At 43.4% G+C, this 24,450-nt stretch overlaps 1 protein-coding gene across 1 annotated transcript in view; it reads left to right on the top strand.

Annotated features, from left to right (window-relative positions):
* RBL2 (RB transcriptional corepressor like 2) overlaps positions 1 to 24,450 on the top strand; it is a 166,733-nt gene that overhangs the window by 127,103 nt on the left and 15,180 nt on the right. The window contains exons 7-20 of the mRNA XM_075325723.1: positions 10,787 to 10,851; positions 10,927 to 11,110; positions 12,475 to 12,641; positions 13,538 to 13,647; positions 14,580 to 14,683; positions 17,216 to 17,353; positions 17,783 to 17,947; positions 18,604 to 18,721; positions 18,807 to 19,046; positions 19,135 to 19,379; positions 19,580 to 19,756; positions 19,886 to 19,957; positions 23,431 to 23,530; positions 23,898 to 24,085. Of these exons, the coding sequence (XP_075181838.1) occupies positions 10,787 to 10,851; positions 10,927 to 11,110; positions 12,475 to 12,641; positions 13,538 to 13,647; positions 14,580 to 14,683; positions 17,216 to 17,353; positions 17,783 to 17,947; positions 18,604 to 18,721; positions 18,807 to 19,046; positions 19,135 to 19,379; positions 19,580 to 19,756; positions 19,886 to 19,957; positions 23,431 to 23,530; positions 23,898 to 24,085 (2,073 nt within the window). The remainder of the gene's footprint in view (positions 1 to 10,786; positions 10,852 to 10,926; positions 11,111 to 12,474; positions 12,642 to 13,537; positions 13,648 to 14,579; positions 14,684 to 17,215; positions 17,354 to 17,782; positions 17,948 to 18,603; positions 18,722 to 18,806; positions 19,047 to 19,134; positions 19,380 to 19,579; positions 19,757 to 19,885; positions 19,958 to 23,430; positions 23,531 to 23,897; positions 24,086 to 24,450) is intronic.

Here is a 24,450-nt window from a genome sequence, read left to right as displayed (position 1 = left end):
ACTTTAAATGTGTATGCAGGTGAGGAGATTAAAGTCAAGTCAGGAAATTCAGATGCATAGAACAACTGGACGGTCATACCTGTGAATGAGACAGATGGATTGTCAGAATCAGAGATGAATGGGGACCATGGAGAGTTAGGCCATAGAATTACATTTCATTTCTGGTATATTTCTGACACTTATGAGGCACTTATCCAGAGGCACGCACACAGACCACGGTCATAGACCTAGTGCAGTACTTATATACATGTCTCATTGACCCAGATGAACATCAGCTGACCAGCAGGGGTGAGGCACATGAAAGAATTACAAACAGGTAGGAAGCACTCAAAGGAGAGAAAAAAAAATGAATAAATACAGACAGGATTTAACTAATTATACAACAGTAAAACAGCAGGTTAGCGTACCAAAAGCAAAGGGACTTTAAATGTGTATGCAGGTGAGGAGATTAAAGTCAAGTCAGGAAATTCAGATGCATAGAACAACTGGACGGTCATACCTGTGAATGAGACAGATGGATTGTCAGAATCAGAGATGAATGGGGACCATGGAGAGTTAGGCCATAGAATTACATTTCATTTCTGGTATATTTCTGACACTTATGAGGCACTTATCCAGAGGCACGCACACAGACCACGGTCATAGACCTAGTGCAGTACTTATATACATGTCTCATTGACCCAGATGAACATCAGCTGACCAGCAGGGGTGAGGCACATGAAAGAATTACAAACAGGTAGGAAGCACTCAAAGGAGAGAAAAAAAAATGAATAAATACAGACAGGATTTAACTAATTATACAACAGTAAAACAGCAGGTTAGCGTACCAAAAGCAAAGGGACTTTAAATGTGTATGCAGGTGAGGAGATTAAAGTCAAGTCAGGAAATTCAGATGCATAGAACAACTGGACGGTCATACCTGTGAATGAGACAGATGGATTGTCAGAATCAGAGATGAATGGGGACCATGGAGAGTTAGGCCATAGAATTACATTTCATTTCTGGTATATTTCTGACACTTATGAGGCACTTATCCAGAGGCACGCACACAGACCACGGTCATAGACCTAGTGCAGTACTTATATACATGTCTCATTGACCCAGATGAACATCAGCTGACCAGCAGGGGTGAGGCACATGAAAGAATTACAAACAGGTAGGAAGCACTCAAAGGAGAGAAAAAAAAATGAATAAATACAGACAGGATTTAACTAATTATACAACAGTAAAACAGCAGGTTAGCGTACCAAAAGCAAAGGGACTTTAAATGTGTATGCAGGTGAGGAGATTAAAGTCAAGTCAGGAAATTCAGATGCATAGAACAACTGGACGGTCATACCTGTGAATGAGACAGATGGATTGTCAGAATCAGAGATGAATGGGGACCATGGAGAGTTAGGCCATAGAATTACATTTCATTTCTGGTATATTTCTGACACTTATGAGGCACTTATCCAGAGGCACGCACACAGACCACGGTCATAGACCTAGTGCAGTACTTATATACATGTCTCATTGACCCAGATGAACATCAGCTGACCAGCAGGGGTGAGGCACATGAAAGAATTACAAACAGGTAGGAAGCACTCAAAGGAGAGAAAAAAAAATGAATAAATACAGACAGGATTTAACTAATTATACAACAGTAAAACAGCAGGTTAGCGTACCAAAAGCAAAGGGACTTTAAATGTGTATGCAGGTGAGGAGATTAAAGTCAAGTCAGGAAATTCAGATGCATAGAACAACTGGACGGTCATACCTGTGAATGAGACAGATGGATTGTCAGAATCAGAGATGAATGGGGACCATGGAGAGTTAGGCCATAGAATTACATTTCATTTCTGGTATATTTCTGACACTTATGAGGCACTTATCCAGAGGCACGCACACAGACCACGGTCATAGACCTAGTGCAGTACTTATATACATGTCTCATTGACCCAGATGAACATCAGCTGACCAGCAGGGGTGAGGCACATGAAAGAATTACAAACAGGTAGGAAGCACTCAAAGGAGAGAAAAAAAAATGAATAAATACAGACAGGATTTAACTAATTATACAACAGTAAAACAGCAGGTTAGCGTACCAAAAGCAAAGGGACTTTAAATGTGTATGCAGGTGAGGAGATTAAAGTCAAGTCAGGAAATTCAGATGCATAGAACAACTGGACGGTCATACCTGTGAATGAGACAGATGGATTGTCAGAATCAGAGATGAATGGGGACCATGGAGAGTTAGGCCATAGAATTACATTTCATTTCTGGTATATTTCTGACACTTATGAGGCACTTATCCAGAGGCACGCACACAGACCACGGTCATAGACCTAGTGCAGTACTTATATACATGTCTCATTGACCCAGATGAACATCAGCTGACCAGCAGGGGTGAGGCACATGAAAGAATTACAAACAGGTAGGAAGCACTCAAAGGAGAGAAAAAAAAATGAATAAATACAGACAGGATTTAACTAATTATACAACAGTAAAACAGCAGGTTAGCGTACCAAAAGCAAAGGGACTTTAAATGTGTATGCAGGTGAGGAGATTAAAGTCAAGTCAGGAAATTCAGATGCATAGAACAACTGGACGGTCATACCTGTGAATGAGACAGATGGATTGTCAGAATCAGAGATGAATGGGGACCATGGAGAGTTAGGCCATAGAATTACATTTCATTTCTGGTATATTTCTGACACTTATGAGGCACTTATCCAGAGGCACGCACACAGACCACGGTCATAGACCTAGTGCAGTACTTATATACATGTCTCATTGACCCAGATGAACATCAGCTGACCAGCAGGGGTGAGGCACATGAAAGAATTACAAACAGGTAGGAAGCACTCAAAGGAGAGAAAAAAAAATGAATAAATACAGACAGGATTTAACTAATTATACAACAGTAAAACAGCAGGTTAGCGTACCAAAAGCAAAGGGACTTTAAATGTGTATGCAGGTGAGGAGATTAAAGTCAAGTCAGGAAATTCAGATGCATAGAACAACTGGACGGTCATACCTGTGAATGAGACAGATGGATTGTCAGAATCAGAGATGAATGGGGACCATGGAGAGTTAGGCCATAGAATTACATTTCATTTCTGGTATATTTCTGACACTTATGAGGCACTTATCCAGAGGCACGCACACAGACCACGGTCATAGACCTAGTGCAGTACTTATATACATGTCTCATTGACCCAGATGAACATCAGCTGACCAGCAGGGGTGAGGCACATGAAAGAATTACAAACAGGTAGGAAGCACTCAAAGGAGAGAAAAAAAAATGAATAAATACAGACAGGATTTAACTAATTATACAACAGTAAAACAGCAGGTTAGCGTACCAAAAGCAAAGGGACTTTAAATGTGTATGCAGGTGAGGAGATTAAAGTCAAGTCAGGAAATTCAGATGCATAGAACAACTGGACGGTCATACCTGTGAATGAGACAGATGGATTGTCAGAATCAGAGATGAATGGGGACCATGGAGAGTTAGGCCATAGAATTACATTTCATTTCTGGTATATTTCTGACACTTATGAGGCACTTATCCAGAGGCACGCACACAGACCACGGTCATAGACCTAGTGCAGTACTTATATACATGTCTCATTGACCCAGATGAACATCAGCTGACCAGCAGGGGTGAGGCACATGAAAGAATTACAAACAGGTAGGAAGCACTCAAAGGAGAGAAAAAAAAATGAATAAATACAGACAGGATTTAACTAATTATACAACAGTAAAACAGCAGGTTAGCGTACCAAAAGCAAAGGGACTTTAAATGTGTATGCAGGTGAGGAGATTAAAGTCAAGTCAGGAAATTCAGATGCATAGAACAACTGGACGGTCATACCTGTGAATGAGACAGATGGATTGTCAGAATCAGAGATGAATGGGGACCATGGAGAGTTAGGCCATAGAATTACATTTCATTTCTGGTATATTTCTGACACTTATGAGGCACTTATCCAGAGGCACGCACACAGACCACGGTCATAGACCTAGTGCAGTACTTATATACATGTCTCATTGACCCAGATGAACATCAGCTGACCAGCAGGGGTGAGGCACATGAAAGAATTACAAACAGGTAGGAAGCACTCAAAGGAGAGAAAAAAAAATGAATAAATACAGACAGGATTTAACTAATTATACAACAGTAAAACAGCAGGTTAGCGTACCAAAAGCAAAGGGACTTTAAATGTGTATGCAGGTGAGGAGATTAAAGTCAAGTCAGGAAATTCAGATGCATAGAACAACTGGACGGTCATACCTGTGAATGAGACAGATGGATTGTCAGAATCAGAGATGAATGGGGACCATGGAGAGTTAGGCCATAGAATTACATTTCATTTCTGGTATATTTCTGACACTTATGAGGCACTTATCCAGAGGCACGCACACAGACCACGGTCATAGACCTAGTGCAGTACTTATATACATGTCTCATTGACCCAGATGAACATCAGCTGACCAGCAGGGGTGAGGCACATGAAAGAATTACAAACAGGTAGGAAGCACTCAAAGGAGAGAAAAAAAAATGAATAAATACAGACAGGATTTAACTAATTATACAACAGTAAAACAGCAGGTTAGCGTACCAAAAGCAAAGGGACTTTAAATGTGTATGCAGGTGAGGAGATTAAAGTCAAGTCAGGAAATTCAGATGCATAGAACAACTGGACGGTCATACCTGTGAATGAGACAGATGGATTGTCAGAATCAGAGATGAATGGGGACCATGGAGAGTTAGGCCATAGAATTACATTTCATTTCTGGTATATTTCTGACACTTATGAGGCACTTATCCAGAGGCACGCACACAGACCACGGTCATAGACCTAGTGCAGTACTTATATACATGTCTCATTGACCCAGATGAACATCAGCTGACCAGCAGGGGTGAGGCACATGAAAGAATTACAAACAGGTAGGAAGCACTCAAAGGAGAGAAAAAAAAATGAATAAATACAGACAGGATTTAACTAATTATACAACAGTAAAACAGCAGGTTAGCGTACCAAAAGCAAAGGGACTTTAAATGTGTATGCAGGTGAGGAGATTAAAGTCAAGTCAGGAAATTCAGATGCATAGAACAACTGGACGGTCATACCTGTGAATGAGACAGATGGATTGTCAGAATCAGAGATGAATGGGGACCATGGAGAGTTAGGCCATAGAATTACATTTCATTTCTGGTATATTTCTGACACTTATGAGGCACTTATCCAGAGGCACGCACACAGACCACGGTCATAGACCTAGTGCAGTACTTATATACATGTCTCATTGACCCAGATGAACATCAGCTGACCAGCAGGGGTGAGGCACATGAAAGAATTACAAACAGGTAGGAAGCACTCAAAGGAGAGAAAAAAAAATGAATAAATACAGACAGGATTTAACTAATTATACAACAGTAAAACAGCAGGTTAGCGTACCAAAAGCAAAGGGACTTTAAATGTGTATGCAGGTGAGGAGATTAAAGTCAAGTCAGGAAATTCAGATGCATAGAACAACTGGACGGTCATACCTGTGAATGAGACAGATGGATTGTCAGAATCAGAGATGAATGGGGACCATGGAGAGTTAGGCCATAGAATTACATTTCATTTCTGGTATATTTCTGACACTTATGAGGCACTTATCCAGAGGCACGCACACAGACCACGGTCATAGACCTAGTGCAGTACTTATATACATGTCTCATTGACCCAGATGAACATCAGCTGACCAGCAGGGGTGAGGCACATGAAAGAATTACAAACAGGTAGGAAGCACTCAAAGGAGAGAAAAAAAAATGAATAAATACAGACAGGATTTAACTAATTATACAACAGTAAAACAGCAGGTTAGCGTACCAAAAGCAAAGGGACTTTAAATGTGTATGCAGGTGAGGAGATTAAAGTCAAGTCAGGAAATTCAGATGCATAGAACAACTGGACGGTCATACCTGTGAATGAGACAGATGGATTGTCAGAATCAGAGATGAATGGGGACCATGGAGAGTTAGGCCATAGAATTACATTTCATTTCTGGTATATTTCTGACACTTATGAGGCACTTATCCAGAGGCACGCACACAGACCACGGTCATAGACCTAGTGCAGTACTTATATACATGTCTCATTGACCCAGATGAACATCAGCTGACCAGCAGGGGTGAGGCACATGAAAGAATTACAAACAGGTAGGAAGCACTCAAAGGAGAGAAAAAAAAATGAATAAATACAGACAGGATTTAACTAATTATACAACAGTAAAACAGCAGGTTAGCGTACCAAAAGCAAAGGGACTTTAAATGTGTATGCAGGTGAGGAGATTAAAGTCAAGTCAGGAAATTCAGATGCATAGAACAACTGGACGGTCATACCTGTGAATGAGACAGATGGATTGTCAGAATCAGAGATGAATGGGGACCATGGAGAGTTAGGCCATAGAATTACATTTCATTTCTGGTATATTTCTGACACTTATGAGGCACTTATCCAGAGGCACGCACACAGACCACGGTCATAGACCTAGTGCAGTACTTATATACATGTCTCATTGACCCAGATGAACATCAGCTGACCAGCAGGGGTGAGGCACATGAAAGAATTACAAACAGGTAGGAAGCACTCAAAGGAGAGAAAAAAAAATGAATAAATACAGACAGGATTTAACTAATTATACAACAGTAAAACAGCAGGTTAGCGTACCAATAGCAAAGGGACTTTAAATGTATATGCAGGTGAGGAGATTAAACTCAAAGCAGGAAATTCAGATGCATAGAACAACTGGACGGTCATACCTGTGAATGAGACAGATGGATTGTCAGAATCAGAGATGAATGGGGACCATGGAGAGTTAGGCCATAGAATTACATTTCATTTCTGGTATATTTCTGACACTTATGAGGCACTTATCCAGAGGCACGCACACAGACCACGGTCATAGACCTAGTGCAGTACTTATATACATGTCTCATTGACCCAGATGAACATCAGCTGACCAGCAGGGGTGAGGCACATGAAAGAATTACAAACAGGTAGGAAGCACTCAAAGGAGAGAAAAAAAAATGAATAAATACAGACAGGATTTAACTAATTATACAACAGTAAAACAGCAGGTTAGCGTACCAAAAGCAAAGGGACTTTAAATGTGTATGCAGGTGAGGAGATTAAAGTCAAGTCAGGAAATTCAGATGCATAGAACAACTGGACGGTCATACCTGTGAATGAGACAGATGGATTGTCAGAATCAGAGATGAATGGGGACCATGGAGAGTTAGGCCATAGAATTACATTTCATTTCTGGTATATTTCTGACACTTATGAGGCACTTATCCAGAGGCACGCACACAGACCACGGTCATAGACCTAGTGCAGTACTTATATACATGTCTCATTGACCCAGATGAACATCAGCTGACCAGCAGGGGTGAGGCACATGAAAGAATTACAAACAGGTAGGAAGCACTCAAAGGAGAGAAAAAAAAATGAATAAATACAGACAGGATTTAACTAATTATACAACAGTAAAACAGCAGGTTAGCGTACCAAAAGCAAAGGGACTTTAAATGTGTATGCAGGTGAGGAGATTAAAGTCAAGTCAGGAAATTCAGATGCATAGAACAACTGGACGGTCATACCTGTGAATGAGACAGATGGATTGTCAGAATCAGAGATGAATGGGGACCATGGAGAGTTAGGCCATAGAATTACATTTCATTTCTGGTATATTTCTGACACTTATGAGGCACTTATCCAGAGGCACGCACACAGACCACGGTCATAGACCTAGTGCAGTACTTATATACATGTCTCATTGACCCAGATGAACATCAGCTGACCAGCAGGGGTGAGGCACATGAAAGAATTACAAACAGGTAGGAAGCACTCAAAGGAGAGAAAAAAAAATGAATAAATACAGACAGGATTTAACTAATTATACAACAGTAAAACAGCAGGTTAGCGTACCAAAAGCAAAGGGACTTTAAATGTGTATGCAGGTGAGGAGATTAAAGTCAAGTCAGGAAATTCAGATGCATAGAACAACTGGACGGTCATACCTGTGAATGAGACAGATGGATTGTCAGAATCAGAGATGAATGGGGACCATGGAGAGTTAGGCCATAGAATTACATTTCATTTCTGGTATATTTCTGACACTTATGAGGCACTTATCCAGAGGCACGCACACAGACCACGGTCATAGACCTAGTGCAGTACTTATATACATGTCTCATTGACCCAGATGAACATCAGCTGACCAGCAGGGGTGAGGCACATGAAAGAATTACAAACAGGTAGGAAGCACTCAAAGGAGAGAAAAAAAAATGAATAAATACAGACAGGATTTAACTAATTATACAACAGTAAAACAGCAGGTTAGCGTACCAAAAGCAAAGGGACTTTAAATGTGTATGCAGGTGAGGAGATTAAAGTCAAGTCAGGAAATTCAGATGCATAGAACAACTGGACGGTCATACCTGTGAATGAGACAGATGGATTGTCAGAATCAGAGATGAATGGGGACCATGGAGAGTTAGGCCATAGAATTACATTTCATTTCTGGTATATTTCTGACACTTATGAGGCACTTATCCAGAGGCACGCACACAGACCACGGTCATAGACCTAGTGCAGTACTTATATACATGTCTCATTGACCCAGATGAACATCAGCTGACCAGCAGGGGTGAGGCACATGAAAGAATTACAAACAGGTAGGAAGCACTCAAAGGAGAGAAAAAAAAATGAATAAATACAGACAGGATTTAACTAATTATACAACAGTAAAACAGCAGGTTAGCGTACCAAAAGCAAAGGGACTTTAAATGTGTATGCAGGTGAGGAGATTAAAGTCAAGTCAGGAAATTCAGATGCATAGAACAACTGGACGGTCATACCTGTGAATGAGACAGATGGATTGTCAGAATCAGAGATGAATGGGGACCATGGAGAGTTAGGCCATAGAATTACATTTCATTTCTGGTATATTTCTGACACTTATGAGGCACTTATCCAGAGGCACGCACACAGACCACGGTCATAGACCTAGTGCAGTACTTATATACATGTCTCATTGACCCAGATGAACATCAGCTGACCAGCAGGGGTGAGGCACATGAAAGAATTACAAACAGGTAGGAAGCACTCAAAGGAGAGAAAAAAAAATGAATAAATACAGACAGGATTTAACTAATTATACAACAGTAAAACAGCAGGTTAGCGTACCAAAAGCAAAGGGACTTTAAATGTGTATGCAGGTGAGGAGATTAAAGTCAAGTCAGGAAATTCAGATGCATAGAACAACTGGACGGTCATACCTGTGAATGAGACAGATGGATTGTCAGAATCAGAGATGAATGGGGACCATGGAGAGTTAGGCCATAGAATTACATTTCATTTCTGGTATATTTCTGACACTTATGAGGCACTTATCCAGAGGCACGCACACAGACCACGGTCATAGACCTAGTGCAGTACTTATATACATGTCTCATTGACCCAGATGAACATCAGCTGACCAGCAGGGGTGAGGCACATGAAAGAATTACAAACAGGTAGGAAGCACTCAAAGGAGAGAAAAAAAAATGAATAAATACAGACAGGATTTAACTAATTATACAACAGTAAAACAGCAGGTTAGCGTACCAAAAGCAAAGGGACTTTAAATGTGTATGCAGGTGAGGAGATTAAAGTCAAGTCAGGAAATTCAGATGCATAGAACAACTGGACGGTCATACCTGTGAATGAGACAGATGGATTGTCAGAATCAGAGATGAATGGGGACCATGGAGAGTTAGGCCATAGAATTACATTTCATTTCTGGTATATTTCTGACACTTATGAGGCACTTATCCAGAGGCACGCACACAGACCACGGTCATAGACCTAGTGCAGTACTTATATACATGTCTCATTGACCCAGATGAACATCAGCTGACCAGCAGGGGTGAGGCACATGAAAGAATTACAAACAGGTAGGAAGCACTCAAAGGAGAGAAAAAAAAATGAATAAATACAGACAGGATTTAACTAATTATACAACAGTAAAACAGCAGGTTAGCGTACCAAAAGCAAAGGGACTTTAAATGTGTATGCAGGTGAGGAGATTAAAGTCAAGTCAGGAAATTCAGATGCATAGAACAACTGGACGGTCATACCTGTGAATGAGACAGATGGATTGTCAGAATCAGAGATGAATGGGGACCATGGAGAGTTAGGCCATAGAATTACATTTCATTTCTGGTATATTTCTGACACTTATGAGGCACTTATCCAGAGGCACGCACACAGACCACGGTCATAGACCTAGTGCAGTACTTATATACATGTCTCATTGACCCAGATGAACATCAGCTGACCAGCAGGGGTGAGGCACATGAAAGAATTACAAACAGGTAGGAAGCACTCAAAGGAGAGAAAAAAAAATGAATAAATACAGACAGGATTTAACTAATTATACAACAGTAAAACAGCAGGTTAGCGTACCAAAAGCAAAGGGACTTTAAATGTGTATGCAGGTGAGGAGATTAAAGTCAAGTCAGGAAATTCAGATGCATAGAACAACTGGACGGTCATACCTGTGAATGAGACAGATGGATTGTCAGAATCAGAGATGAATGGGGACCATGGAGAGTTAGGCCATAGAATTACATTTCATTTCTGGTATATTTCTGACACTTATGAGGCACTTATCCAGAGGCGCGCACACAGGCCCATCACTTATTACCTAATATTAAGCCTTTTCTGTAGTAAAGGGAATAAAGGTGTGTGTTTTGATCTCGCAGGTGCTCAAAGGAAAGTCGGAATCCCTTACTGGGTTTTTGGATCCAGGAAATTTTGCAGACAGTTTGTAAGTTTCATTCCTCCTCGTATGTAGTCTTCAGCGATGTCAACCATATCGGTCAGTACATGTAATCTTCTGCAGGAAAGCCATTAAAAAGACCTACGAGGTGTTTGTGCTGTCTGCCGGTCACCTGGATGAGCGCGTCTTCCTGGAGGATGTGGAGGAAGAGATCGGAAGCGTAGGCCGCTGTCTGAATCCTGAGCTGGGAGCGGAGTCCTCCGAGAGGGAGCAGGTGTCCTACCATTTACAGCAACACGTCGACAGGGTAAATATGGCGGCTAATAGGCAAGGAAGATAGATTTCTGCACTTACAAGTGGAGACTTTCTGTAATGGAGCATGCTCAGGATTGCCTGTACGCCATGCTGCATGGGGAGTGAAAACCAGTTGTGGAGTATGTAGCCTTACCTAGATGATGTGGATGTCTCGGTCTGTAGATCCTTTCCTCCACAGATCACTAGAAAGGGAGACATAGACAGGAGTTGTATGGAGTGATGGCTGTGTATGGCCAGAATCACACTTGCTAGTGCCTCGCATGAGTCTCTCATGGTAGAGCCCGGCATGGCTGCGCACTCCCCTGACAGGAGCGGGTCGGTTGCATGTATCTCTATGCAGCTCAGACGCTCCTGTATGCATAGTGTGCGGCCATGCCGGGTTCTACCATGAGAGACTCGCGCGAGAAACACGCGAGGCACTAGCAAGTGTGATTCTGGCCTATAAGTGCTGGCGCCCCATACATCCCCAATATATCAATTAATGATTGTGTCATGCTAGGTACAGGGAAGTACCAAGCGGACGGCGAAAGGGAAGGGAAAGCCTGTGTCTAGGGAATTGGAAGATGGTGACCCCTGACCAAACCTACCACTGGTCTCTGGGGTCCCTCACACCCTAGATAGGTTGCACCGAGCCGAATACCTGACCCTAGGTATCCCTAGTGCTGGACCCTAAATAGGGAACTGGTGAGATGAGCTCTTCGTCAATCCCACTAAACACTAGACAACACACAAGGAGAAAACACAAGGGCAAAATACATGAACTACTTAACCACAGATGATTCTGGTAGTCTGTTAGAGGTTCAGCAAAGTTTTTAGCAACGATACCATAGAGGAGTACAAGCCATCTGCTTGCAACCAAGGCTTGAATGAACTGAAATTATCACCAGCAACAGTCCAAGGAAGGAAGGGGGATTTAAACACCAAGATAATGCTAAAGGGGAAGGGATGAATCCAGCAGGAAAGCTACCGAGTACAATGAATATTAACAGCAGGAACAATGGAAAGTTAGGGAGCATTCTGCACAGCCAGACACTGTGACCTTTGATAGCCAGAAACCACATCACTGTTTCATCCGTGACAGATCAGTGATGAATCCATGGTTCTGTCTAATCACAGTGAACGATTTTAAGCATCGTCCAATAATTTTGCCACTTTGATTCTTGAAGGAAATTTGCAAATTTACAAAACACTCTGTCGAAATTGGTCTCCTGCGAGTAAAACTCCAAAAATAAATGTCCTAATGTTTCTCTGTGTGATGTGATTTATTGGGCCGTCAGAATCCAGATGATGATTGTTCTATAGAACATGATAGAAAATGTCGGCTTCCTCTGTTCACTCTTTTTTCCTTCCCTTCAGATGAAGTCGTTACGGATCTCGACGCCTCTTACCAGTCTGAAATACGTGAAGGAGAACGCTTCATTCCAGACCCCCGTCTCAAGCGCCACATACTGTGTCAGCCGCCTCTTTGCTATTCTGTCTGGTCTGAAAGCTGCGCCCAGTGACAAACTGCAGCAGATGTTAAGGTTCGGCTCTGGTTTCCTAATCACCGCCTCCATTCTGCACCAGCTCAAGTGTAACCAGATATGTTATTTAGGGTGCACCCTAGGTGTGGCCAAGTGGCTCATTACACCGCTCCATTCATTGATTTTACATCCCTCCCTCCCTCACTGACGATTGACAGTCCTGGCTTGTGTAGAATGAGCGTTGTCTGCAGAGGAATCACAGGTCAATCACCAGTGAGGAAGGTGGAGACATGCACACCGGTGGGCGGAGTGGTGCACGGAGCTTCTTGGTCACGCCCAGGGTGCACCGAACACCCTATATAGCATATTTATTTAAATTTCACTAAAGATACAATTTTTATAGGGCTTATATCCTCTACAACACTTTGTGGTTAGATTATACTGGGTGTCAGGGCTGCCAGACTTCCTATCATACAAAATTATTCAGAAAAGAATTGCGGTTGTCCTTCCCCACATGAAGTTAAACCATCTTTTGCTTCACATACTAACCTAACAGGTTCAAGAACTGTCCTGATGATGATGCTTTATAACTTGTCATGTACTATTAATGAGTGGGTGGTTCTTATTTATGAGCAATCTGCCAGCACTATAGGAGCTAGGACTTCCTTATTCTTATTTTCCAGCTACCATTTATCTAATAGTTTGCCTATTCTGAGAGACAAAAGTTCACCATCACTGCCATAATCTGGCTCTGCTGCTAGGGAAGGATTATACTTGACAACAGACAGGGCACAACAAGTCCGACAAAAGGGAGACGCTTAGTGACTTCACTTTGGAGTGATTGTATGTTGATCACATTCTGTAAAATGATACCAAGTTGTCTGAAATACATTGTAAAGGCACAGTGGCTGGAGGGAATTGACTTAATAAGATATTTTTTTCCATGTGATTTGCAGTGCCTGTTCCAGAAACCCTACACAAACCATTACTAAGTGCCTAAAGGAAATGTTTGATGTGTTTTGTGAGCACACACTGTCACAAGGCGGAGAGAGCCAGCACTGCAGAGGTATGGAGGATGGCGTCTTCTGCTGTATATATGAATGTTGTATCCAGGGCTTTATAGTGTCCATCATTTTAGAGATGTAACTTATCAAAGGGAACTTGTCATCAGGATATTAGGCCCCTAACTAAAGGCATGTCTCATCTCTCCGAGATTCTGCACAGGTGCCATCATTGTCTGGTGGCCTTCTTATTAGAGGAGGATAGGCAACTTGGGAGCCCCAGTTACAGGGGAAAATGGCTCCCTGCTATGCCAAACATCACTGGCCAAACTGATCGGAGTCTACTACGACCTAGTGTATATGCTTTACAGGGCAGACGCCCAGTGATCATATAATGGCAAAGTTTTACAGCTTTATTAGTATAAAATAAGACAGAAGCGTTAATAAACCGTATCTGTCTTCTCTACAGGGCCCTCAGCTTTGTCTGACAGCTTGAAACCAGACCTGCTACTACTAGATGGCAGGAGCTTTAACCATGCATTCAATGAATGTATGGTGCTTAACCATTTTAAAGCTAATCTTTTCAACATTGATGTTTTGGGCCTCGATATCTAGAACAATAATGATTGATCTTCTCCTTTTATTGTTACGCTGTTGGCCCAAGCTGTGAGCTTTCCAATGTTGCAAGCAGGGGCAGCAATCCTGTCATCTCTGATCAGCACCTAAAAGCTCTGCAGCAAAAAGCTTGTCAGCGCTGCACTCATAGCCTAGGAGATTAGATTACCTTTGGTGCAAAGCTGGTCAGTAACCGTGGCAACACATAGTACCCAATAGAATTAAACAACACCTCCCTCTTGGAAGATAAGAGTAAAATTGGAAAACTGATTGTTTTTAGGAACCCCTTTACAATTTTGCTCATTTAAGAGGTTGAGACAAACAGTTTAAGTTTTTATTGATGGCTTTTCATGGTTTTATATGAACTTTAAATATTTTCCAGACATTGCAAAAAAATACTTCCGGCTGGCAGAGGCGCTGTATTACAAGGTTGTGGAATCTGTTGTCGAGCGGGAAAAGAAACGTCTGGGAGATGTGGACCTGTCTGTAAGTGAAAACATTCAGTGTCAAATAAAATATTCCTGAAAGGGGAAAGTCAAAAGATAATGGTGCAACTCAAATACAAAAAAAAAGAAGGGCCTTAAAGGGGTTGTCCATCATTGATGGCCTATGAATCTCCCATTACCGGCTTGGAGAAACCTTACTCCACCTTTCTTTGAACATCTCTCACGCAGCCAACCTTTCGCCTTCTTTGCACTGATGAGGGGCTAGGACCCTGAAACATGTCTCCAATTGAGATCTCTTCCTTTTAGGAGAGGATACTGGTTTGACTTAATCCTAAAGTCTCCATACAGTTTTGATAGCTATTGACTGAGCAATGGTTTGGCCAGCAGCTACCTCGCCCAACTCTCCCCTACACAGGAGGACTCGCTCTGCCAGACATGCCCGATGGTGGCTTATCTCTTATACAGCAAAAGGACTGAGAGTCCGAAAACATGCCGGATCCTTAAATCAAGGGCCCCCGTTAAGATTAGACTGTTGGATAAAGCCTTCTATATCAGCTTGTTCGGCCGACAGTAGTCTAGTGTGTATGTTGGGCTTACGCTCTGTGTCCACCATCTTTAATGGGTCTGTATTGACTTCTCCAATAGTTGGCACTAAAGCTCACCCTGCTGTCTTTCTCAGCAAAGAGCCTGTTTGCATAACTATTTCCTGACACCAGCTTAGACTTATCCACCTTTGACTTTTATTTTTCTTTTCTAAGCTAAAATAATTTATGTAATTGGGTTTCATTAAACATTTTCTACTGTTTTGTTTGTACAGGCTTTCTTTTCCTGCTCATTTAAAGGGAATCATTCAGCAGGTTTTTGCTATGTAAGCTGAAGATCGCATGCTGCAAGGGTTAACACAGAGAATTCAGGGATGCCTGTGTTGTCACAGATCTGTTGTTTATTTGCTATGGTTTTTTTAAACTGCATGACTTATCATTGCTCAGACTACAAATTCACATGAATGCCAGCTCAGCACCCCCCTTCTGTGATTGACACCTCACTGTCAATGTACAATGTCTATACAGAGTCTGGTGTGAGCGGGGGCAGCTGTCTCAGCTCTGCTACATGGCTAAAGCTAAAAATTCTGATTGTGTCAGAACAGCTGCAGCCAGTTATCTAAGTGATACATTGTTGGATTCAGAATCTCTTTGCCTCCATCATGCTGCTCTCAGATGAGATAGCAAAAACCTGCTGAAAGATTCCCTTTAACTCTCATGGGGTCTGTAGTAAAACAATTAGCTGAGAGGAGCTCAAGAAAATACAGAGTTTGTGTTCACTGACAGATTCTCAGATAACTCATTCTGCATAAGCAATAGATAGTGAAAAAAAGGGGTATAGAAGGCAAGCTTGGCAACATTTTTAATAAAATTAATTGCAAAAAAAATATTTTTTAACCCCAAATAATTTCACAGGGGAAAAATATAGTAATGATATCTCATAAAGGATGTATAATTTGTGGTTACGACCAGTCCAGTATTATCGAAAAATGCTGTGGAGTTTAGTAGAATTGTTTTATTTGGCAGAGTTATGGCTCAGTGGGTACCACTGTAGCCTTGCCCGGGTTCTCAGTGATTAGCACTGTAGCCTACCTTGATGACTCAGTGGTTAGCACTGCAGCCTTGTACAGCCAGTTGCTCAGTGGTTAGCACTGTAGCTTTGCTTGGTGTCTCAGTGGTTAGCACTGTAGATTTGCTTTGTGGCTGAATGGTTAGCACTGTAGCTTTGCCCAGGGCTCAGTGGTTAACACTATAACCTAACCCGGTGGCTCAGTGGTTAGCACTGTAGCCTTGCCAGGTGGCTCAGTGGGTTAGCACTGTAGCCTTGCCAGGTGGCTCAGTGGGTTAGCACTGTAGCCTTGCCAGGTGGCTCAGTGGGTTAGCACTGTTGCCTTGCCAGGTGGCTCAGTGGGTTAGCACTGTTGCCTTGCCAGGTGGCTCAGTGGGTTAGCACTGTTGCCTTGCCAGGTGGCTCAGTGGGTTAGCACTGTTGCCTTGCCAGGTGGCTCAGTGGGTTAGCACTGTTGCCTTGCCAGGTGGCTCAGTGGGTTAGCACTGTAGCCTTGCCAGGTGGCTCAGTGGGTTAGCACTGTAGCCTTGCCAGGTGGCTCAGTGGGTTAGCACTGTAGCCTTGCCAGGTGGCTCAGTGGGTTAGCACTGTAGCCTGGCCCGGTGGCTCAGTGGTTAGCACTGTAGCCTGGCCCGGTGGCTCAGTGGTTAGCACTGTAGCCTTGCTCAGTGGGTTGGCACTGTAGCCTGGCCCGGTGGCTCAGTGGTTGGCACTGTAGCCTTGCTTATTGGGTAGCACTGTAGCCTGGCCCGGTGGCTCAGTGGTTAGTACTGTAACCTTGCAGCACTGGGGTGCTGGATTAAAATTTCAACAAGGACAATATCTGCAAAGGAGTCTGTCTTTCTCCATTTGTCTGTAAAGTGCTATGGAATAAGCGAGTCAAACAAATCGGGTCTGGTTCTGTATTTCCACATGAGATGACTATTTCTGATGTGTTGGCCATGTATCTTGTTTTTTGCAGAATATCCTGGAGCAGGAGATCTTCCACAAGTCCCTCATAGCCTGCTGCCTGGAAGTCATCATCTTTTCATACAAACCCCCTGGCACTTTCCCGCGGGTAATAGTCATGTTTGACCTGGCCCCCTACCATTTTTACAAGGTACGTATAGAAGATAAATAACACCTCTGTCCTGATATTAACGTGAGCACATTAAAGGGTAACTCCGGTGTGTAACAAAGATACTAAGATTGCGAGACTGATCCTACTCCATGCGGCAGGGACCATCCTGTGCAGGGATTACTCCGCTCACATAATGAGGGAAGCCCTCGTGGGGTGCGGCAGACGCTGCGTCTCCTCCTCTTATAATGGGACTAGTATAATACATATAATTAAATAAAAATTGGGGGGGAAAAAAATCCAATTGAGGTAAAATGGGGCAAAAATACAATATCTACATAGTTTTTGGGGTTTAATAACACATTTGGCAATGTTTGTCTGTGTATGGGGGTTATAGACCATACTATTACATTCTGTTGTCAGGAAGGGGTTAAACAATGACATGTGACCTATTTTTTTTCTTTATTGCAGGTAATTGAGCTCGTTATCAAGGCAGAAGACGGTTTATGTAGAGAAGTAGTAAAGCACCTGAACCAGATAGAAGAGCAGATTCTGGAGAGCATGGCGTGGGCTCCGGACTCTCCTCTGTGGGACAAGATTAAAGACAAGGATGGAAAAGTTCCACTCTGCGAAGAGGTATAAGAGTTTTTTTGACGACATCTTGAAGCTGCTTTAGGGTTGTGACAAACCTTTCTTTAAACTTTTAAGGACAAGTGCTGTATATGAAAGGCACTCATCAGGAGTGGGGTAACGGAGCAGGCTCAGGAGCTGAGCCCGCCTTATTCCCAGCAGATGACGGTTATTCAGCCATCAAATGCCTCCAACAGCAACAGGGATGTTACCATTGGATCCCCAACGCATTTATGGGTTGCTGTGACAGCCAGGGGGCCTGTTGAAACCCCCCATGCCTGTCTTGAGAGTGCTAAGATTGCCAGCGTCTGGCTTGCTATATACAGTAGTACTAAAGTTTTATTGTGTAGGGCTTATATTTGGAGTACGGCTCATATTTTAAGCATACTACAAAAAGCCCTCAAAATCCTACTAGGGCTTATTTTCAGGGTAGGTCAAGTGATAGGGGAATTTAATTGTCAATTGTCCTAAGAGGACTACAAAAGTAAAAAAAATATTAAAAAAGTAAAAAAATAAAACAAAACCCATAACAATTAGAATCACCACACTTTTTTCCCCTTTTAAAATAAAGGGGGGGAGTGCAAGTAACAAAAAAATCGTCTGGACCTTAAGATTTTAATGAATTCCCACATCATGAATCAATCTTTGCCTATTTTGTACAGGTAATGCACTCCCATCATTTTGAAGGAGCTGTTGGTAGCGGCATACCGGGATCATCCGCTCCTCTTAGCGCAAAACGAGTCAATGAGATCCGGGCAGATGCAGCTGGTCTGGGAAAAAGTGAGTGAGGTTTACATAAACCTGTTAATCACCTAAACTCAAGTATGTGTCCCAGCATCTTGTAATTTGTCCTTTATACCGGCAGACCTTACTTCTTCTTCGCCTACATTGTTGGAGCGATATAGTTCGCCTATAGCTGGCACGGCACGCCGGCGTCTGTTCGTTGATGCTGATAGTCCGTCTGACGAAGGGAGTCCGGCACAAGCATCCCCACACTCCACGGCTGAATCTACTGCGCCTCCTATTCCTGGCCAGACCCTGGTAACGATGGCCACTGCCACAGTAACTGCAAATAACGGGCAAACCCTCACTATCCCGGTACAAGGTGAGACCTACAGACGGTCAAAAATCTGGTAGAAGTGAGTTCCTCCCAGGTGATGACCGTCTCCTCCTTTTTATTATCTTTGTGTCAGGCATTGCCAATGAGAATGGCGGGATCACGTTTTTCCCAGTACAAGTCAGTGTGAGTGGACAGGCTCGTAATGTTTCCACGTCCATTCAACCCCTCACCGCCCAGGCTCTCGCGGGTCCGATGACCACACAACAGATGCAGGTCGCAGGACAAGTAACGATCCCTCAGGTGGCACCTTCTCCAGGACCACAGCATGTCACCAACAAACTGAAGAAAGTCGGGTCGCTGGCTCTTTTCTGCAGAAAGGTACGAGCTCAAAAAGTTACAAATTGCACAGATCTGGGGGAGTGGGGAGTATCGGGCTGGTTGGAAACAAGCCGCTGTTCCAGTCTGCAAGTGTTAATGGGAATGTATCCACCACAGGAAGCTGTATATCCGCTATCTAAAGAGTATGGATCCCAAGCCGGCCACGTAAGTGTTCATTCTCTGATGTGTCCTATTCCCAGGTCTACCATTTAGCCAGTGTTCGTCTCCGTGACCTCTGCCACAAGCTAGAGATTTCTGATGACCTTCGGAAGAAGATCTGGACTTGCTTTGAGTTTTCCCTCGTCCATTGTCCAGACCTGATGAAGGGCCGACATCTGGACCAGCTTCTGATGTGTGCCGTGTATGTGATGGCCAAGGTGAGGCAGGGGAAAAATAACTTTTATTTCTTAAATTACGGAATTTATTCATTTTTTCAAATAAAATAAAAATTCTCTGATTTAAACAAGTTTTATTCAATACATTTATATATATAATTTGTTTCTTAGGTGACAAAAGAAGACACCTCCTTCCACAACATCATGAGATGTTATCGTACGCAGCCTCATGCTAAGAGTCATGTAAGTACAAAGCCAAAAATGGACTTGGAACAATAAACTTACCACCAAGTAAAAGTAACCATCCATAGGATAGATGATAAATTCACCATAGCTGTAGAAAAGGACATGGATCACACATCCAAAAACCATACATCCATCTAATGTCACAAGTGATCAAAGTATGTTTTTTTGGAGGCACAGTCCATGTATTTTTCTACAGCTTTGGTGATAAATATATGATCTCTGGTGATTTAACCTCCGGGACTCTCCTCAAGAACGAGGCACTGGAGTGTCTTGGTTAAAAGAACAATAGTCGACCACAAATAGACCAGCTTTAGGCTTTATCTATGGGACTGACTTAGGTAGCCGTGCACTGCACTCTGCATTCACCGGAAATTCTTAAGACTATGACTGGCCACAATTTAGGTATATATTATTTAGAAAGTCAACAAAAAGTTGCACATTTTCACACACGTTAGCAACTTTATAAAGGCAAATGTGTCGCGCACAGGCCTGCATAATTTCTGAATAGTTAAAGGGTTATTATTATGTTATTAATTTGTGTTAGTTAGCTAAACAGCATTAAAACAAGAAAATTTGCAACTGACTTGCTTTCTTTGTCGCTCCATTGGGAGACCCAGACAATTGGGTGTATAGCTTCTGCCTCCGGAGGCCACACAAAGTATTATACTTTAAAAAGTGTAACCCCTCCCCTCTGCCTATACACCCTCCCGTGCATCACGGGCCCATCAGTTTTATGCTTTGTGTTGAAGGAGGCACACATGCACACAATGCTCCACAGGCCTGCATAATTTCTGAATAGTTAAAGGGTTATTATTATGTTATTAATTTGTGTTAGTTAGCTAAACAGCATTAAAACAAGAAAATTTGCAACTGACTTGCTTTCTTTGTCGCTCCATTGGGAGACCCAGACAATTGGGTGTATAGCTTCTGCCTCCGGAGGCCACACAAAGTATTATACTTTAAAAAGTGTAACCCCTCCCCTCTGCCTATACACCCTCCCGTGCATCACGGGCCCATCAGTTTTATGCTTTGTGTTGAAGGAGGCACACATGCACACAATGCTCCACAGGCCTGCATAATTTCTGAATAGTTAAAGGGTTATTATTATGTTATTAATTTGTGTTAGTTAGCTAAACAGCATTAAAACAAGAAAATTTGCAACTGACTTGCTTTTTCTGAGTTGTCATTCACCTGCAATGAGAGCTTTTATCTTACATGGTGTACAGCTTGTTTCCATAGAATTCAACCACTCGAGTCCCATTCACATACCTATTTTTATACCTATGTATGAGTGGTTGCCTAGTATTAAGCTGGTGTCACACATAACGACGACGACAACGACGTCGCTGCTACGTCACCATTTTCTGTGACGTTGCAGCGACGTCCCGTCGCTGTCGCTGTGTGTGACATCCAGCAACGACCTGGCCCCTGCTGTGAGGTCGCCGGTCGTTGCTGAATGTCCAGCTTCATTTTTTGGTCGTCACTCTCCCGCTGTGACACACACATCGCTGTGTGTGACAGCGAGAGAGCGACGAAATGAAGCGATCAGGAGCCGGCACTGGCAGCTGCGGTAAGCTGTAACCAGCGTAAACATCGGGTAACCAAGGGAAGACCTTTCCCTGGTTACCCGATGTTTACGCTGGTTACCAGCCTCCGCTCTTGCTGCCAGTGCCGGCTCCTGCACTGTGACATGTGGCTGCAGTACGCATCGGGTAATTAACCCGATGTATACTGTAGCAAAGAGAACAAGGAGCCAGCGCTAAGCAGTGCGCGCGGCTCCCTGCTCTCTGCACTGTGACATGTAGCTGCAGCACACATCGGGTTAATTAACCCGATGTGTGCTGCAGGAGAGCAAGGAGCCAGCGCTAAGCGCGGCTCCCTGCTCTCTGAACTGTGACATGTAGCTGCAGCACACATCGGGTTAATTAACCCGATGTGTGCTGCAGGAGAGCAAGGAGCCAGCGCTAAGCGCGGCTCCCTGCTCTCTGAACTGTGACATGTAGCTGCAGCACACATCGGGTTAATTAACCCGATGTGTGCTGCAGGAGAGCAAGGAGCCAGCGCTAAGCGCGGCTCCCTGCTCTCTGAACATGTAGCACAGCGACCTTATGATCGATGCTTCTGCTGTGTTTGACAGCTAAGCAGCGATCATAACAGCGACTTACAAGGTCGCTGTTACGTCACCGAAAATGGTGACGTAACAGCGACGTCGTTGTCGCTGTCGTTTAGTGTGACACCAGCTTTACAAATGCACAGAGATAATGCTTGTATAGGAAGCCAATCACCACAGATATGTTAAGTGCACAGTGTCTAGACGTCCATACTATTAGAGCAAGCAGTTTGCCGAGCACTATTTAAGTGAACCCCACAAGTGTGACCTATACCAATCCTTGTGCATTTGTAATTCTACGCAACTGCCCCCTCCATGAATGGTAGGTGTGAGTGAGGCTGTAGTGGATGCACTCTATGGAAATGAGCTGTACACCATGTAAGAGAAAAGCTCTGAATTGTTAATCAGTATTTTACACTTGTGCTGCCTGAGCTTTTATTATGGGGGCCTGCTGCACCCTGCAGTGCATTAATACTGTGATAGTTATGATCTATTGATGGTTAATACTTTGCTTGATCCTTGGCAGGCACTTATCGAGAGACATCGCTGTGCACCCTGTAGTCCACCAGGAATAATATTTGGTTACATATATTACTCTATTCTTGTACCCGACTGAGAAAAGTTTGCTTACACAACGTACAGTAATTTTGTTTTGTTTTGTTACATTAAAGAACCTAAGGTGGAATCTTGGTTTACAAGAACAATCCGTTCTGGGAGCTTGTAAACCAAGTTACTCGTCTAGGAAATAATGCAAGCTCAGACAATTCGTTCCACAACTTGTTCACTGTCCAATCCTGGTCCCCTATTGTGCCATTCCACACATGCACAAACACATATTATGCTCACCTTACCTTCCATTCCATCGCCGGCCTCATGGTTCTTATAGTCCGCCGGTACAGGATATGTATCGGGTAACCATCTCGACCGATGCCGGAGCTTCCGCTGCCAGCGCGCTGACGTCAAAGACATGAGCCGCTTGCCTCTGATTGGTCAGTACGCTGCCTTTGAGAAGTGGCTGACAGCGGAAGTTCCTCCCTCGTCGCGATAGTTACCTGATACACGTCCTGTACCGGCGGACTACAAGAACCGGGAGGCCGGCAATGGAACGGAAGGTAAGGTGAGAATAATATGTGTGTGTTTGTGCATGTTTGTGTGTGTTTGTGTGGACTGCACGAGCAGGTCAGAGCGTGGTGAAAGTACGGAACCGGAAGTGTGTGCAGTGAGTATTTGCTCGTACAGCAAAGATTGCACACAAACTGAGTTACAAATTTACAGCAAGCTTTGCTTGTATAGCGAAATACTCGCACACAAAGTTACTCGAAAACCGAGGTCCCACTGTATTTCTTTTTCTAATACTTAGATATATAGAAGTGTCCTTATAAGATCCCGGAAGAGGCGACAATCCGGTGGAAGCGACCATGTACAATCAGTCTCCCAGACTGATACCAATAAAGAGCTGGGTAAGGTCACACATTACTCATAGACAAGGACTCGTGCCTGGTTACTGTGATGATCCGTGCGGTGGTCGTAAACCGCTGTGCCTGCGCCATCACTAGCGGGAGAAATTAAGTCACTGCAGTCGTAGTGATCAATGACAGTCGGGTGAGAGGTCTAATGTGCCATTGTTATTTTATTACATGGTTTTAAAGCAAAAAATAAAGGGTCATTGTAGCACACAGATTCCTGTAGAAATGGGATAAAGGGGCTGTCTGGGCAGCTATAGGCTGTTATCCGGATGGATGGCTAACGAGTGTCTTATTGGCTTGTCTCTCTTTAGAGAGAAGCTGTTTTGTGTATTTGGAGTGATTCCTTTCTGTTTCTGTGCAGGCAGCAGAGAGCCCAGTCCAGTGATGCGCTCCAGTAGTACCCTGCCTGTGCCCCAGCCCAGCAGCGCTCCCCCCACCCCAACACGACTGAGTGACCTGGAAGAAGAGGAGAGAGGAGACCTGGTCCACTTCTACAACAACATCTACATTGGGAATATGAAGAGCTTTGCCCTGAAATACACCAATGCGGTAACTGACCTGTCACGTTATTCTTTCCACTTTTCCTGTACAGTTACAGCCAGATCTCTCTGTAATCTAAAAGGGGTTCTACTATCTCTGACGCCTCATTGGGGGACGCAGGACCATGGGTGTTATGCTGCCTATCCATAGGAGGACACTAAGTAGATGCAAAAAGCATTAGCTCCTCCTCTGCAGTATACACTCCCTGGCCGGGCCAGGCAACCTCAGTTTTAGCTTAGTGTCTGTAGGAGGCACATCCTTTCAAGGTTTTGTTATTTTTTTGAGGTCGACGGTTTCCCTTAGGGACTGATCTCCCATTACCATCAACTGGCGGGAACGCGGAGTGTTGCCTCCACGTACCTCCTCCTGCGGCG

The sequence above is a fragment of the Anomaloglossus baeobatrachus genome, chromosome 10 (assembly GCF_048569485.1).
Source record: "Anomaloglossus baeobatrachus isolate aAnoBae1 chromosome 10, aAnoBae1.hap1, whole genome shotgun sequence".
Classification (NCBI taxonomy): domain Eukaryota; kingdom Metazoa; phylum Chordata; class Amphibia; order Anura; family Aromobatidae; genus Anomaloglossus; species Anomaloglossus baeobatrachus.
The sequence above is the reverse complement of the archived record's forward strand: the minus strand, read 5'-3'. Positions and strand labels throughout refer to the sequence as shown.